Source organism: Coffea arabica, chromosome 10c (assembly GCF_036785885.1).
Source record: "Coffea arabica cultivar ET-39 chromosome 10c, Coffea Arabica ET-39 HiFi, whole genome shotgun sequence".
NCBI classification, from domain to species: Eukaryota; Viridiplantae; Streptophyta; class Magnoliopsida; order Gentianales; family Rubiaceae; genus Coffea; species Coffea arabica.
In genome coordinates this window covers 12,902,596-12,918,022 of record NC_092329.1, presented here as the reverse complement: position 1 = coordinate 12,918,022, position 15,427 = coordinate 12,902,596, and the positions used below count along the sequence as shown (strand labels likewise).

Below are 15,427 nucleotides of genomic sequence, written 5' to 3'. Positions count from 1 at the left end.
TTCTTTGGTGCATAACTTTTTCTTTTTTGGTGCATAAGATTTGCCTTTCATCTAAATTGTAACTTAATTTTTTATTTAATTTAATTATCAATATGTGTAAAAATATTTTAACAACGTACAAGACCCCCGGATCCAAGAGTCCTAGCTCTGCCACTGCATTGCCACCTAACTAATGGTTAGCCGTACGATTTTGTTAAAAAAGAAATCATTGATGTCCTTAAATTAGCAACTAGTAAAATTAATACCCAAAAAGGAGATCCAATTTTTTGTTTCATCAAATATCCTTAAAATGGGATCCAACCGTTTAAAAGAACCTCGTGCCCTTAATTTCCATTGTAAAATGTAAAAGAAAATCATTTCTTGTACTAAAGAACTCGTAAACTAATGATTGAAAAATAACACCATGAAACTTAGGGGGTCAATCGGGCTTTTTGAGCCAGATTTTAGTAAGCCCAAGCTCGGCTTACAAGTTATATGTATTTTCAGGTTTTGAGCTTTCGAGTTTGGACTCATATTAAAAAGGTTCAATTCACACTATTATATGAGTTTCAAGTTCAAATCGGGTTTGACTCAAACTCATAATTAAATGCATAATTATATATAATATATATTTTATAATTATGAATTAATACAAATTTACATATAAATTATTAACATGTTATGTCGTAATATGTACTAGTATTCAAAGCACAGACTAATGTGTGTGCAATTACTAGAAATTAGTAGTTGCTAATTAAAATTAAGATTTATTAAATAAGTTGAAAAATAGAATATGAAAAAATACATATTACTTGGTAAAAAAACATGTTGGTAATGGATAGTTGTCAAAGATAGATAGATTTTTATTTACACCAAAATTCCTCTCATCATCAAGGATAGTTTAGGAAGTGTATAAAGTGATGGATTTTTGTTTACCCCAAACCCCCTCATCTCTCTTATCTATAGTATAGATAATTATAAATATTATTACATATATATTTACATATATATTCATATATGGGCCGGCTTTTGATCGGGTCTGAGTCTAGTATGGCCTAAACTTAGCTCACATTTATTTCGGATCTAATATTTAGGTCCAAACTCTGTTCGGCTTAATTAAAACTTGTGTTTGGATTGGATTTTTCTGGATTTTTTATAGAAAAATTACTATAGCGATTTGATGTATGTGAGGTAAAAATGTGATAGAAAAATATGTTTATGAAAAATGTAGCAATTTTTTGGCGAAAAATGACTGTCCAAACACCCCCTAAGGCTCAGAGAGCTTTCTTGGAACCGAGCTAAAGTTGGCCGGACCCTATTGGCAGTTCTGCGTGAAACTCAACAACAAAAATTGTCTAGCGATTTTCAAGTATCCATGACATGCATATGCGTAATAGCTTACAACATTTGCATCTTACCTCCTCTTATCGACGAAAACCTCGAATAGTTCAAAGTCATTTAACATTTTGCATGGTTTTTTATTTAAATCAGAGTGAATATTTCGGGAACTTAGTTCTTTTTTTTTTTCTCGAAAAATGAACAAAATGAAGGTTAAAAGCTTGGGCAATGAGGAGAAGGATGTAGAAAAATAAAAATAATGGCAAAATTGAAACTCGTTAATATTTTTTTAATGATCAAAATTGACGTGGCTGAGGACAAGATTTAACGTTAAAAGAGCAAGTGCAAATGACAGGAAATATTAAGGACGCTTAATATACGTCCTAATCCATACATTGAAATAGGGGTTGCAGCTCCGACTCGACATGAGGCTTAAACGCTTGGGCCAAAAATACTTGCTGTCATCCATTGGACTTTGCTTCAAAGCACTAGATTCTAGATACCAATGCTGCCCAAAAGCTCATCTTGCACTTTCGCAGCAGCAGCAGCAGCAGGCTCTTTTTGGTTTAGTTCTTCTTTATGTGATGGCCGTGAAGAAGAAAAATTTGTTGCTGAGGCTCGGCATTGTTAGCAGCTCCGGAGTCTTGAGGGTTTTACGTCAGAACAAATTACTTGAATAGCTACTGAAAATTTTCGAATAGTCACACTCAATTATTAATAATATATTTTTATTCACTAAACTATAAAATATGTAAATTTTGAGTTATTTTATTTGATTCCACCATTAACTCTATCAGATCTAAGGATTCGCACGATTTACGAGATATACTATTAATAGTTAGATTTAACAGAGTTAACGATGGAATCAAATGAAATGGTTCAAAATTTATATTTTTAATAATTGAGTTCATAAAAACGTACTATTAATAGTTGAATGGTTACAATTTCACTATTCCAAAAATTTAATGACTACCTAGATAATTTGCTCTTCCACATCCCCTACAGATCGTCCCAATTTCATAATTGGCTAATTCGAAGTTTCATTCCTGGTGAAATGAATCAATAAATGAGTTCAAATGCTACATTGTGATTTTTTGTCTCAGTAAGTATTTGAAAATTTCAGTTTGGGAGATCGTTACTGGCTTCATTACACATACTAGGATCTGTGAATATAGTTTGTATGAATATATTTTTTTTTTAATTTCGAGTTGGCCTATACAATTAAGATAGTTATTTAAAGCGGCTAACGCTCTTTTACTGGCAGTAGAAATGCAAAACGTTTTTCTTTTAACCTGAAGTCTTAAATCCGCCATTCTTTGCAATGAACTTTCTCTATAATTTCTCCAACTTCCCACCATTTATAGGAGCTATCGCTAGCTTGATTTCACATTTTTTCCAAGTCCAGTAAGACTCAATTTGCAGTGATTTTTTTTTTTTTTTGGTTGTTAGGTTCGATGTTCAAATCCTATGCTTGGGGGAGGGGGGAAAGGTTCTAAGGAGGGGAGGGTAAATAAAAAATATTGTAGTGAATTCTAGGTTGACCAAAAGCTCTTTGCCTCTCTCTCTATACTAAGTTAAGCATCAGAACTTATATAGGGGAAAAGTCTCTCCTCTGTTAGGAGATTTAGGTTGTATAGTCAAGAAAGAGCACATTGAAGGATGGAAGGCTATGTCATAGATTAAAATTCTCATAAAAAAACTAAGAATTGTGTAGATGCAATATTTTTTTTGGAGGGGCGAAATCCACATCCTTACATCCTATTTCCACATCCTAAAGATCAATATGATATTAAAATCCTTTGCATTTAACGGTTTTCTTCTAACCTTTTTGTAATTCCAAATTTATGCTTTCAAACACTGCAGGCAATTTGCTTAGCATTGTTTTTTTTTTTTTATTTATTTCTTTCATTCCTTTTCTTCTAAATATTTTCAACAAAAATCTCATGGGTTTTTAAAAATCTTGGGCCTAAGGGATGTGTAATGAGTATTTTAAATTTATTTTTCTCCTTTTTATTTTTATTTTTGTTTTTCTAAATATATAACAATCAAAATTTTCATTGCACTATTCATGTTTCTTGTAAAAATTTCTAATATTTCGGCATTTATATGTAACCCCATGTGAGGTTTTGATTGGTAATTAAACATTATTCTAAATTTATGTATCATTAGATATTTCTTTCGCATTTTTCAGTTTCTTTTATAGGATGCATATTTATTACTTTGAAATGATGACATTATTTGTATAGTAACACTTTTGAAGTACACATGATCTCTAACTCTATTACCTAATTTGATATGTTTTACGAATTTATTATTGTTTAAAGACACTTAATCCAGTACAAATTATTAAAAACAACATGCAGTCAATTTAAAAAAATAGAAAAATAATTGAAAGAATAGAGTTATGCCAAATTGCTTTTATGTATGAGATGGTAATTATGGAATTGTAAAAATTATAAGTGATAAGGGTTTAATTATCATGGTGGTGGTTAGGGTGTGGATTTGCCCCTCATTTTTTTTCAATTTTGGAAAAGACTTACAAGAGATAAACGCTTGCCACTTTTGTGGAAATATGTGATTCTTAGGTTGGGTAATCATTTGCTGTCTGGTAACTTGATAATTGCCTTAAATTGAGAGTTAGATCAACTATTCTTCTGAGTTTTTCTATTCTTTTATTATTATTATTTTTTGGATCCAAACAAAGTTCGTCAACTGACTTATATGCGCTGGCGTGCGGTACTAATTAAGATGACGAACTCGCATCAGGAAAGTAGTGTGTTGCTTAACCATGGGTGGTACTGGTAATAAAAAGAATCGCCACGGGAAGTCTTGTTGGTACAGTCTTGTTTGGTTTGCAGTTTTCTAAGGAAAAGTTTTTACGTTTTCTGTAAAAATATTTTTCTATCATTTTTTTTATCTCACATACATTAAATAGTTTTAATACATTGTTTTACAAAAAATTTTCAAAAAACAGCAGCAATCCAAACAAAATTGGGCGGTGAATTGAACCTTGAATTAAATCTATAGTGAGAAAAAGCAAAATTAAATCTCACGAAGTAGCAGTGCATTGAACCCGAATTAGAGTGTCAAGTTTGAACGGCTAAACCAGAAACGGGGCATCACACCAATGTGATTGTATATTAACCCTCGAAAGATTAAAATTTCATCAAACCCTATTAGAGATAGATTAAATCAGTTGAACTTGGTAAAACCTAGACAATTAAAGCCGTTAACCACTAAATATTGTTTATTTCTTATAATTTATTATTATCCAAACTATTAAAATAAATAAAAAGTAAAAAATTTAATTTTAACCCTGATAGTTGAATCACTTTGAATCGATTGACCCGTGAAAAGGAAGCTCTATGTAGTTCACTTACTGGTCCGCCTCTTTGTCTGGGTTTAAAAACATAAATGCCGGTGTTAACTAAAAATTCCACAGTATAGTATACGCCAAATTGAACAAAATATCATCCTGAGCTTTGCCTTTGAAGATCGATTGGCCACAGTATGGCAGACGCCAAATTGACAGTACCCTCACATTTCCAGAGGCCGCGTACCAAGAAGGTGAAATTCCACTTGTTTCACTTTGTAGGTGGTCCATTACACTGAGTTGGTTTACCTTCCCTTCCCTTCCCTTCCTCCCTTTCCCTCTCCCTCTCTCTCCAAATCTTGCCTTTTCACTCATGCTATCATTTCTAGCAATCCCAACAATTGAGGTTGTTTGTCTGCAGATCTTAGCCACCTAACAACAAAAGCAAATGAATTTGCTTTGTCTTTAGTTTTGGCCCGTTTCCACATTTGCTTGTCCCATTGCATTAGCACACGGACACCCCTCGTGTAATAGTTTTTGTTTGTTTATGTAGAATAGTCACATTTGCTTTATTCTCCATCAATTTCAGGATCTTCCGTCCGTTCAATTTCAGTGGCACTCCAAAACAAGGACACAAAAAGATATAATTGTCATCTAAAGTCCGAAGACAATTTGATGGGGAGAAAAGAAGAGAAGAAGAGAGAATAAACGGGCTTTTTCTCATGTTGTAAAGTCTAGAATGTAGGTAATCGTTTGTCTAGGTGATTTTTTGGACGTAGGTAAGAGTTTGTCTAGATGATTTTTTGATACCCTTCTCCCTCCCTTGCTTCTTAAATTTCATCTGTCGTTTCTCTGGTATTTTTTTTTTTTTTTTAACGAGATGACTTTTTGATCTCTATCTAAACTCAAAGCAATTATATATGCAACCTTAATGTTGTCCATGGCAAAAAGATTCTTGGCCAACAGCCAACCAAGCCTAATTAATTCACCTTTTGATCTTGAAGCCACATACGCGAGTTTGATTCATGGGGGTGCAACAGGTCTTGTATTACATAATGAGATCATGTTACACATTCTAATGTGTGAGATCATGTTACACATTCTAATGTGCTCACAACTGTCATTTTTAAATATTATAATTAGACCCTTAATTAAGTTAAACTCTTGGGAAGGATACGTGTCAATGCATCAAGGTGTGATACACACCTTGATAGGATGCTTTAACAATGGATTTAGGACATTGAGAATATAGAAAGTGATGTAATAAAAATGGCATGTAGGCGCATCCCTTTGCATTTTTTTTTTTTTTTTTTTGCAGTGTACAGGTTTTAGATTGCTGGAACATCATTTTGCAAATTTCTTTTTGGCCGACATCTTGTGCCATTGGGTTTTGATACTAGTAACATAGCAGAGTTGTTGGTGGTAATCGTAGCTCTAGTGGTAGAAAGAAGAAAGTGTAAAAGAGTTTTTGTTACTTTCTTTTTTCTTTTTCTACTTGCAGGCTGTGATAGTAGTAATTCAGATAGACTTGGTGGTAATGGTGCACTCCAATACTAAGAAGATGGTAATAGTGGTGGTTTTGGTGGGAGAGACAAGAGGAGTGTGAAATAGTTTTTCCTTTTCATTTTCCTTCAAACCAAAAGTTTCATAAGGGTATGTTGGGATATTCATCCCATATCTTTGGTTGACATAAAGCAAACCGCGTTCATTTGTTACAAGTACATGGAAACAAGGGGTGTATGTGTAATTTTTGAAATTAGATGGGAGCTAAGTGAAATTATTAAAAACCTCCGGGGAGGTTTTAGGAATTATCCTTATAACTTAAGAGATATAATTGGAAAGGCATCACCAAAAGATACCTTCATATTGGAAACATTGACAAGCAAAGGAGCATTTTATAGCTTATTTAAATCAGCTACGTACCACATCAAGTATCTAACTTAAGTTGTCCAAGTGTCACTTTTGATTCTCTTGTGGAAATCTTCTTCAACCTTTCGGTTCTTTAGTGGATGAAACTCTTTTCAGACTATATGCAAATTTCTGTTTTTGTATAGATGAACTTTCTTCGGATTACTTGCAAATTTAAGTTCTTGTGTGGATGATTTTTTTTTTCTTTTCCAAAAGTGGGACAATAAGTCACTTACAACAAATTACAGGTTATCACCTACAATTTTGAGGAGGGGAGTCAACTCATCAATTTGTAAAGACATGCATATTAAATGTCCAAGAAACAATGTGGTCAAGAAACAATGTTCAAGAAACAATGTGGAGAAATGCATATGTTGCCCTGATGAACCAACTTGCTTTGTCATTTCATTTAACAAAAAGGGATTCTCATTTCTCACTTCTTAGAGATATCCAATTCTTCCATCAATGTGCCTAACCAATAACTGGTGCGATCTTCAATTGTTTTGGTGCATTTTTGTGGTTTAAGCTATGCTGGCCAGCCAACTTTTTGATTGTTTTGTTTGTGCTCCCTTTACAGCATATCTTCTCCTTCACTCACTTGAAGATTTCCATATCTGTCATTTCAGTGTGGAATGGTTTAGTGATTACAAAAGGAACAAGAAGGCCATGTAGCCTCAGACTATTTCCAGATTATGTATGGTTTGGAGATCAGAAAAGGAACAAGAAGGCCATACACCGTCAGAAATTGTCCAAAGCCAGATTAAGTTGTCATCCTTAATTTTGGAGAACTTGCCCACAATCCAGAACGTTAAGCTTTTTGGAGCATTTCTATCACAATTTAATCCCATTAACTAGTGGAAATTATGAACTCCTTATCATGTCAGAGGCGGCCTCAAAAAAAAAAAAAACATTTTATTTTTGTTATTTTCTTCAATGGAGAGCTCAAATTATCTTTTGGAGAGGCTAGCTACACATTGTTTAGCCTCCATTATTTGGTCTAGATCCTAGCCTGCATTTTCTCTCACTTCTATTAGTGATGTTGTTTCTGCACTCTAACTTGCAGCAAATAAGCCCGATTAATGGAAAATCTGAAAAATGTTTGGATAAAGCAATTAAATTACTCCATATAGCTAGAGCTGTAAGGAATGATGATCGAGTTCATTCACCAATACAGAGCGTACCTAAAAGGGGATAATGAAAATTTTCCGTACTTACAAAAAAGAACCATTGTGCAATATGTGGGGTTAGGGGTAATTTTCCCGACAAGGGAAGGATGGTATTTAAGAAGTAGGGAGAGAAAAGAGAAATTAGAATTGAGAATCTCTAAATTTTAGAGTCTTAATCTTAAAGTATGGTTAAGGTTTGGATATAGTTGTACGGGTTACTGGTTACTGTATATTTTAAATGGTAGTGTACACTATTATTAATTACTATGTTGTACATGTAAATTTTGTAAATTTTGTCAATGTACATTAACTCAATGTGTAAATATAATTAAGTACTCTTGTAAACATACAGTGACTCTTGAAAAAAATATAACAATCACACTAATGTACAAAACTCTAACCATACCTTTTCCAATCCCCAATATGTGATTTGAAATAGTGAAGTGTTCATGACAAGTTCACGTTTATTGTCAAAAATTCAGATTTTCTATCAAAAATTCAAATTCATCAATGTAAGCTCTTATTGTGGCCTTGTTCACGTTTATTTTAGATTTTAAAAAAAATTTGGCTATTTGAAATGATTATAAAGAATAATGACAATTAACATAAGTTATTACTCGTTAGCAGATTATGAATTTTAACTTTTTTTTAATTAAAAATCTATAATTCATATATAAAGTAAATGAAAACATTAAAAAATTAATCATCTAAAATCAGAACCTATAATTTGTTAAAATAATCAATCAAAAGCAAGTACACGCATATTTTACACTCTTCAAGTCAACTCAATAGGTAAGAAACATTTAGAGTACTAATTAAGGAGATTGCATCTCGAACTTCACGGTCACACCCTCTTTCATTTTAGCTTCTCTCTCGACGCTACTGACAAAGATTATGGGGTTGCCTCTCGAGTCTTCCCTCAGCAACCGCAAACAACACACGCACACACTACCTAAGGGGCACACTACTCATCGAGTCTTCCCTCAACGCACGCCTTTTGAGTCTTAAATGTTGCAAAAGAAGCCACCTTAAGAATGCAAATCAAGGGCCAATTACACTGATTTGTCCTTATTGGTGAGATCTTCCCTCTTAGTTTTTGAAATCATGGTGACATAAATATTTGTCATGTTACATTAATCTAACACCTGCAGGATGATGTTTTCTCGTACTTCGGTGGAGGTCATTGAAGCTCAATTATAGAGATCATGTATGCAGTCCAAAAGATCTGAAGAATCTGGCAAAGATAACCAATACCAATAGCAATACATAAACAAGATTAAGAGGTATAGAACCAATACCAATTGCAATATATAAACCTACTAGGGAGATCATTCCTATAATGATACAAGATTAAGAGGTATACTAGCTCAAATAAGCAACTAATAGATAACATAAAATATAAAAACTGATAATTAACTATATTTATTCTTGGGACAAGGAGATGGAATCCCGGCCCACTGACAAGAAACATACAAAACTCAGCTAAGGGTTAAAAGAAGTAAACCATTTGGTGAAATTTTGGAGGGTAGTTTCATCTGCTCTGTAGTGCTCAGAAGTGTAGCGAAGAAAATCAAACCATGTGAAGTCTGGGTACTTTCTTGGCTCATCTTCTATGCTGCTGATCAGATCTTGCGGAGGTTTTATCATTTTGTCCTCTCTTGGGCACAGAAAATACGTCAATGATATTCGCTCCTGGTGTTTCTTCACCACTGCTCTGTGCAAGCAACTCTTGTACATTCCATTTGTTAATGCCTAGGAAAACCAACAAAGAAAATAAAAAAGGTTCCAAATCATGATGGTAATTAGCAGATATAACACATACGTTTTGGCACTAGTTCACTCATATATGCAGTTCCTACAATCTCAAATGCGAAAGGGAAACGAAAATTGCATAATTTACAACAAGTTCATGCACTGTTTCTTTTCTCAAAGAACATTTTTTTTGACTTTATTTTTTCTTTTTGATTGAAAGATCAGTGGGATATCTTGAACAATTACTAACAACAATCCGTACTTTCTCAACTTGATTACACTTCTCTCGATTCGAGTTTCGCACGTATGAGAGATAATGGCTATTTTAGCAGGAGTCTGTTTGAAAGTGAGGCTACGAGACAAAGTGATCACCAACAAATCATGAATAAAATGCCTTAAATTTGATAAATGCACTAATACAGTGATGATGATTAACAAGCTATTTCAACAATATTAAAAATTGTAAAAAAAAAAAAATAGATTATTCAAATCAACATCACAATCTTTTTTCATAATTGATGTTGGCATTTTTTGCATCTAGTCCGCCTACAAGACTTGACCAGATTTTTAAGTGAATAAATTTGCAACTTGGGTTGATATTCCAGAATTCAAACAATTGAATAAAAAAGAGCAGCCATGTAAGAAGGTCCTACCTACTAAGTTAGATATGCTGAATAACCCAGGTTGTGTGTATTCGTGTGTCAATCATGGAATGTTATCTATAAAATAGCAGAAAAATAAGCTAGTCTGAAAAAAAAAACAAACAAACTCAATGTCTTAGGCATGTAATACACAGCAAATGAAAATAATTTTCCTTGCCACAAAATGGACCATACCATGAAAGTGTCACCAAGGTTGATGACAAATGCATCATGCCTTGGTCGAATGGATCTCCATTTGTTGTCCACAAAGACTTCTAATCCTCCAACTTCATCTTGATGAAGAATAGTCACAGATGTCGGGTCACTATGTGGTCCAATGCCAAGGGTTAATCCAGGTTCTGGACAAGTCGGATAGAAGTTCGCTCTCACAATAGCATTGCCATCCTCAAAATATTCTCTGAAGTAGTACTGATCAATTCCCAGACTGATTCCAAGAATTTCCATAATTGCAAGAGATAGTTTCTTCACAGCCTCGCAATATCTCTGGAAAACCAGTCTAAAATCAAAGTATATATACCATCATTAGTTGACGAGCACAGAGAAGTAAGCAGTCCAAAAGTACTGAAAAAGAAGCATTGATGAAGCAGTCTTTACAGCGTAATTTGCTTGAAATTAAGGATGCAGGGATAAGAGGAGGTCAGTGCAAATCAAACATTGTAATTCTTTTCTTTTTCTTAGGAAAATTTATGAAAAAAGAAAACCTTTAAACCCTCACTAGAATTTGAGTACACCTCCATAAATCTTGAAGTAAAAAATCCTGACTCCACTACTGATTGATGCCAAAAAATTACCCCGTTTCTCTTCTTCCCTTTTAGGATAAAGTAAGATCATATACTTCTTTATTATGCAAACGGGATTAAAGCAGAAATAGCCATTACTTCTTTTTCAACTGGATGAAATTAGGGAGAAGAAAAAAAAAAGATACTGAAACTGGTATTTCATGTTATATAATAAGCCTTACCCTGTCTCTTCAAAACCTTCCCCAAAGAATGACTCAAAAAAATCAACGACAACAGCATTAGAGCCCTCATGAGGGAAACCAAACGTCAGCATTTCCTTCCATGGCAACTTCGTAGAAAAACGATGAGCATGGGCAACTGAAAAACCCCATTTGCTCCCAAGCTGCTGCTGACCCTTCCTTTTTTCAGAAAAGGGAAGCTTAAAAAAGGCTTTAGCTTGATGATGAGCCATCCTAATGAGGTGAGAATCGACCCCATGATTGATCACTTGGAAGAAACCATGCTTCAAACAAGCAGCTCTAACAAGTCTGGCAGCGTGCCGAGTTGCCTCCCAATCACCTCTAAGGAACCCTTGAAGATCCACCACTGGTTCTTGAAGTTCTTGGTCAGCAAGAACTAAGTCCTTCTTGGGCCAAATATATTCTTTTGGTATGCTGGTGGTTTTAGCAGAAATGCTAAAGAAATCCTCCATATTTGAGAAGGAATGCGTTGAGTTTGAGGCGCTCAAATCCATTAATGGGAGTAGATGCTGATGAATATAGTCAGTTTCACCAGAAATGAACGTAGAAAAGACAAACGTTAAAGCATGAATGAGTGCTCGTGTTCTGTGCGTGCATTCAATCGAGAAAAGGAGAGAGAAGACTGGTATTAAATTGCATAAACCATCAAAATTAACCAAGATAAGTAGAAAGGAAACAGTTAATGATTCTTTTGTCCAAAAAAATAATGATTTTAACAAGTTGTTGAGTATAATATATCGAACTTGTTTTCTTTTACTTTTTCTTTTGTTTCTTCAATGTTGTTGCAGATATATTCTTGAGTGAGCTGAAGATTTAAGAATACGAAATGACCCAAAATAGTAAAGATGTTAACACTTGCTCGGATAATGCAAGCATCAACTCTGGAAGAAAGTAAAGGTAGACTTTGAATTAGCTAGAAGGAATTGTTGCGTGTCATTGAGCTACAAATTTACGTTATTTATAGATGAATGCTTGAGAAAAGGACCGATGCCACCAATCAGCTAGGGTAACTAGATAGGGTAATAGAGAAAAGTACCAATCAACTAATAGTTATTTGTGATAAGTAGTTCTGTAGTGATTGTGATGTCAATATGAAGTGGCAGATCATTATGAAAGCTTTTTGAAACTAGAGTGTAATTAGATTAGATTAGATCTAATTTTCTTCCAACTTTATGTGTATCAACTAATCAACAGACAAGTAAGACATCATACTCATTCCAGAAAAGATAAGTAAATAGTCAATTATGCAATGAAAGAAATTTTCCACAAATGGAAGTTTTATCCTAGGATTCTATATTTCGTGTTCTCAAAGTACTGTTATTAATCTTTTCTGAATGTAGTATTTACTAAAACTCTTAGGTCTTTGAGCGTTTTCATCTTTCATGTAATCACATGGATATTACACAATGACAACGCCCACTTAGACCGTATATGGAAGGTCAAATTTCTTTACCACATTCAATTATACATATGTACAGTTGTTCCTTAAGAAGTTAAACCAAACGGTCTACCTGCAACACAAATATTTAAGTAAGAAAAGATGAAGTATTTTGACTAGGTGAGGCGTGGATTTTGTTACTTTCATAAAACTATTCGTATGTTTAGTATTATTCCGAGCGTAGAATGTTGATGACACATTTCCTCTAGAATATTATAGTCCATCCTATCTTGTTACTTCTACTAAATTTACACAATTTAGTGAAATTAAAGCTTAAAACAACACGTTGCTAAAGGCCAATCTGGTAGTAGGATATAATGAAGAGAGAAGAGAGGTGGAAGGTTGTTAACATTAGCCTTAGAATGAAACACTTGTCAGAAGAATTCAAAAGTGTAAGAATAGGAGCTGCAACTCAATTCTCAATTTTCGCTTACAATTAGTGTTGGTTCATTATGTAATGATAGAAAATCCTACTGATTCAATCCAAAAAACCAACCATTATGTAGCTACACATTTCTTGACATAAATCACACATTTATGGCAGTGAAAATTCTTTAGAGTTAATAAATTGTAGCTGAAATTTCTTTATAGAAATTTATAACTTATAGTATTTACACATGTGATTTATTATTTTTATTAAAATATCAGCACGTACTATGCTGTTCACAGAGTTCGTACTTTGACATTTTTCTTGGGCTTTCCAGCTAATCAAGTTACATTTCACCCAACCAATTATGTAGACTCTACTGTTTTTACTTGTCCACGTAACTACTGCATTAATATTGTTGCATTTAGAGACTTATTAATGTTTTAATTCATAAAACAACCCCTTTGTATTTTTACAGGTGAACTTTTTTACCTGATATTTTGCTTGAGCATTATCACCCAAAATTCAGTTGCATTAGTTTTGCTCCAATTTTTTCTTCGACTTGAATTTTCGTGGAGCTACTTAATGCTCTCTATTTATCAATCCTTCACTTCGTGTATGATCTTTTATATACTATCTCCGATTATCTTAAATAATGCTGTCTGGAAGCTCGAAAGATTTCCAAGGACTGCACCAATGAATTTGTCCAACGGATTTCCAATTACATTGATTGACATTTGCCTCAGGAGTTAATTTTTTGGGAAAAAAATAAGGAAGGTGAAATATAAAGTCAAATCAAGCAATTGATCAAAAGGAAAGAAGAAATAGTCTAATAAGTGATCAAAATGAAAGAAAGAAATAAATTTTAGTACTCGCATTTGTATAGTAAAGTATGTGTATTAAAAAGTTACGCTAGTACTTGCTAGAAGAAACACTCTATGTATGTTCTACAAGAACATTTGATAAAAGGCTTACATTCCTGGATATATGTGCGATTATAGGCACCTCTTTTAGTAACCACCCCTAAGATATTTTTTTCCCTTCTCATTTTCTAGCTGCTTATTGACCTAAATGATTATGGCAGAAGGTACTGCACATAACTCCTGTTTATTAGGTTATACAAAGCACACACACATGCTGATTTAACAATACCGGTTGACCACTGTTTAGTCAACTACGAATCTTTGGAAATACGTATTATTTTATGCTTCTTCTGTCCTTTGATGACCTTGACCTAGCAGTGTTCCTCTAGATCTCGGGTTTATCAATTATTATTTCTTGAAACTGAAAGAATCAAGATAAAATATGAATATCTGAAAAGTCTATATGGCCGACAATGTCGATATCACGTAAAATAAGATGGTGCATTCTTGTGCTGGTTGGAAAATGACAAAATGGAGGAAATTAAATAAGATTTTGAGCATAATTAAAGTACATTAATTATGAAGAATAGGATAATAGTCACCTACTCGATCATCACTATTGAAATAGATCAAGAAGTTTAGATGAATTACAATGATGAAGTGAGCAAACTCAATAACCGATTGATGTAGTGTCGTTGTATGTAATGAGTTTCACAGGGTATGTAGTTCATTAGTGAGACTTCTTCCTTTTAGACATTCATAAAGTGTTCAAACAAATGGCTCTACTTTTCTTAGTCCACACCAAGAAACTCCCTCTGTGTAGTAATGAAATGAATGGCGATTAAAAGTCCCATATGTCATCCAAGGAAAGAAAATTTACACCAAATTGGGGAACAAAAAGGGTTTGCAAAGATAAGGTTTGCAGTTCAAAAGAAAAATTCTAGGGATTTACATGTATTAAAGTTTTTTTTTTTTTAAGGAATGTATTAGAGTTTTCAAGCAATGTGATAGTAGCATCTAGCTATGTGCATAGGTGACTATTGAAATGATGGAATGATACCCTTTTGGTGGTACTTTAAAGTTCCCTAGATGTGTTAATTAAGGAATAGGCAACTGCACCAATTGAAGCAGGTACAGCCTTAGGCCAAGGGCTTGTGATGTATACTTTCGTCCCAATTATTTAGTCATGTTTTAAAAATTCAATTTTTTAAAAATAGTGTTTTGATTGTGATATTTATACTTCTTTTTTTTAAAAAAAAATTTATCTCTACAAATTCAAATTTTGAATTTGAATAGGAATATGCATATGATTAGAGGGAGGGGTTTTAATTTTTTTAACAGGATAAATATTTTAAAACATTTCAAAATGGAAAGTAACGCACTTTCAATGAAACGGAAGGAGTACATGTTTATGATGGAGGTTCTAAACTTTCTAATTAAGACTGGTCGTTTTGGTTCTTGAACCTTAATTGGCGGTTTGGCCTTCAAATGATTTAGGTAAATTTTACAAGTTCCTTATCATACTTCTCACTAATTAGAGCAATCACCCTCACAGCATGCATGTTTCTCTTTTGGATTATTTACCTGCACAATATTAGAAGTCCCTAAAAATGTTGAAGAATTTTCTTTTATCTTTTTTAAAATTTGCAAGTTTTAACCTAT

At 33.4% G+C, this 15,427-nt stretch overlaps 1 protein-coding gene across 1 annotated transcript; it reads right to left on the bottom strand.

Moving 5' to 3' along the window:
* Nucleotides 1–8,971: 8,971 nt before the first annotated feature.
* On the bottom strand, nt 8,972–11,803 carry LOC113714423 (gibberellin 20 oxidase 3-like). Its single transcript, XM_027238246.2, has 3 exons — nt 11,080–11,803; nt 10,293–10,614; nt 8,972–9,456 (listed from the first exon to the last, which is right to left on the bottom strand). The coding sequence occupies exons 1-3, from the start codon at nt 11,589–11,591 to the stop codon at nt 9,187–9,189; spliced, it is 1,104 nt and encodes a 367-aa protein (XP_027094047.2). The 5' UTR covers nt 11,592–11,803; the 3' UTR covers nt 8,972–9,186.
* Nucleotides 11,804–15,427: the final 3,624 nt, after the last annotated feature.

Coding starts and splice junctions, on each gene's coding strand:
- LOC113714423 (XM_027238246.2), bottom strand. CDS start 11,591: ATGGATTTGAGCGCCTCAAACTCAACGCATTCCTTCTCAAATATGGAG. Junction 10,615..11,079: donor GAAGGTTTTGAAGAGACAGG/GTAAGGCTTATT, acceptor CTTTGATTTTAG/ACTGGTTTTCCAGAGATATT. Junction 9,457..10,292: donor ACCTTGGTGACACTTTCATG/GTATGGTCCATT, acceptor TGGTTTTCCTAG/GCATTAACAAATGGAATGTA.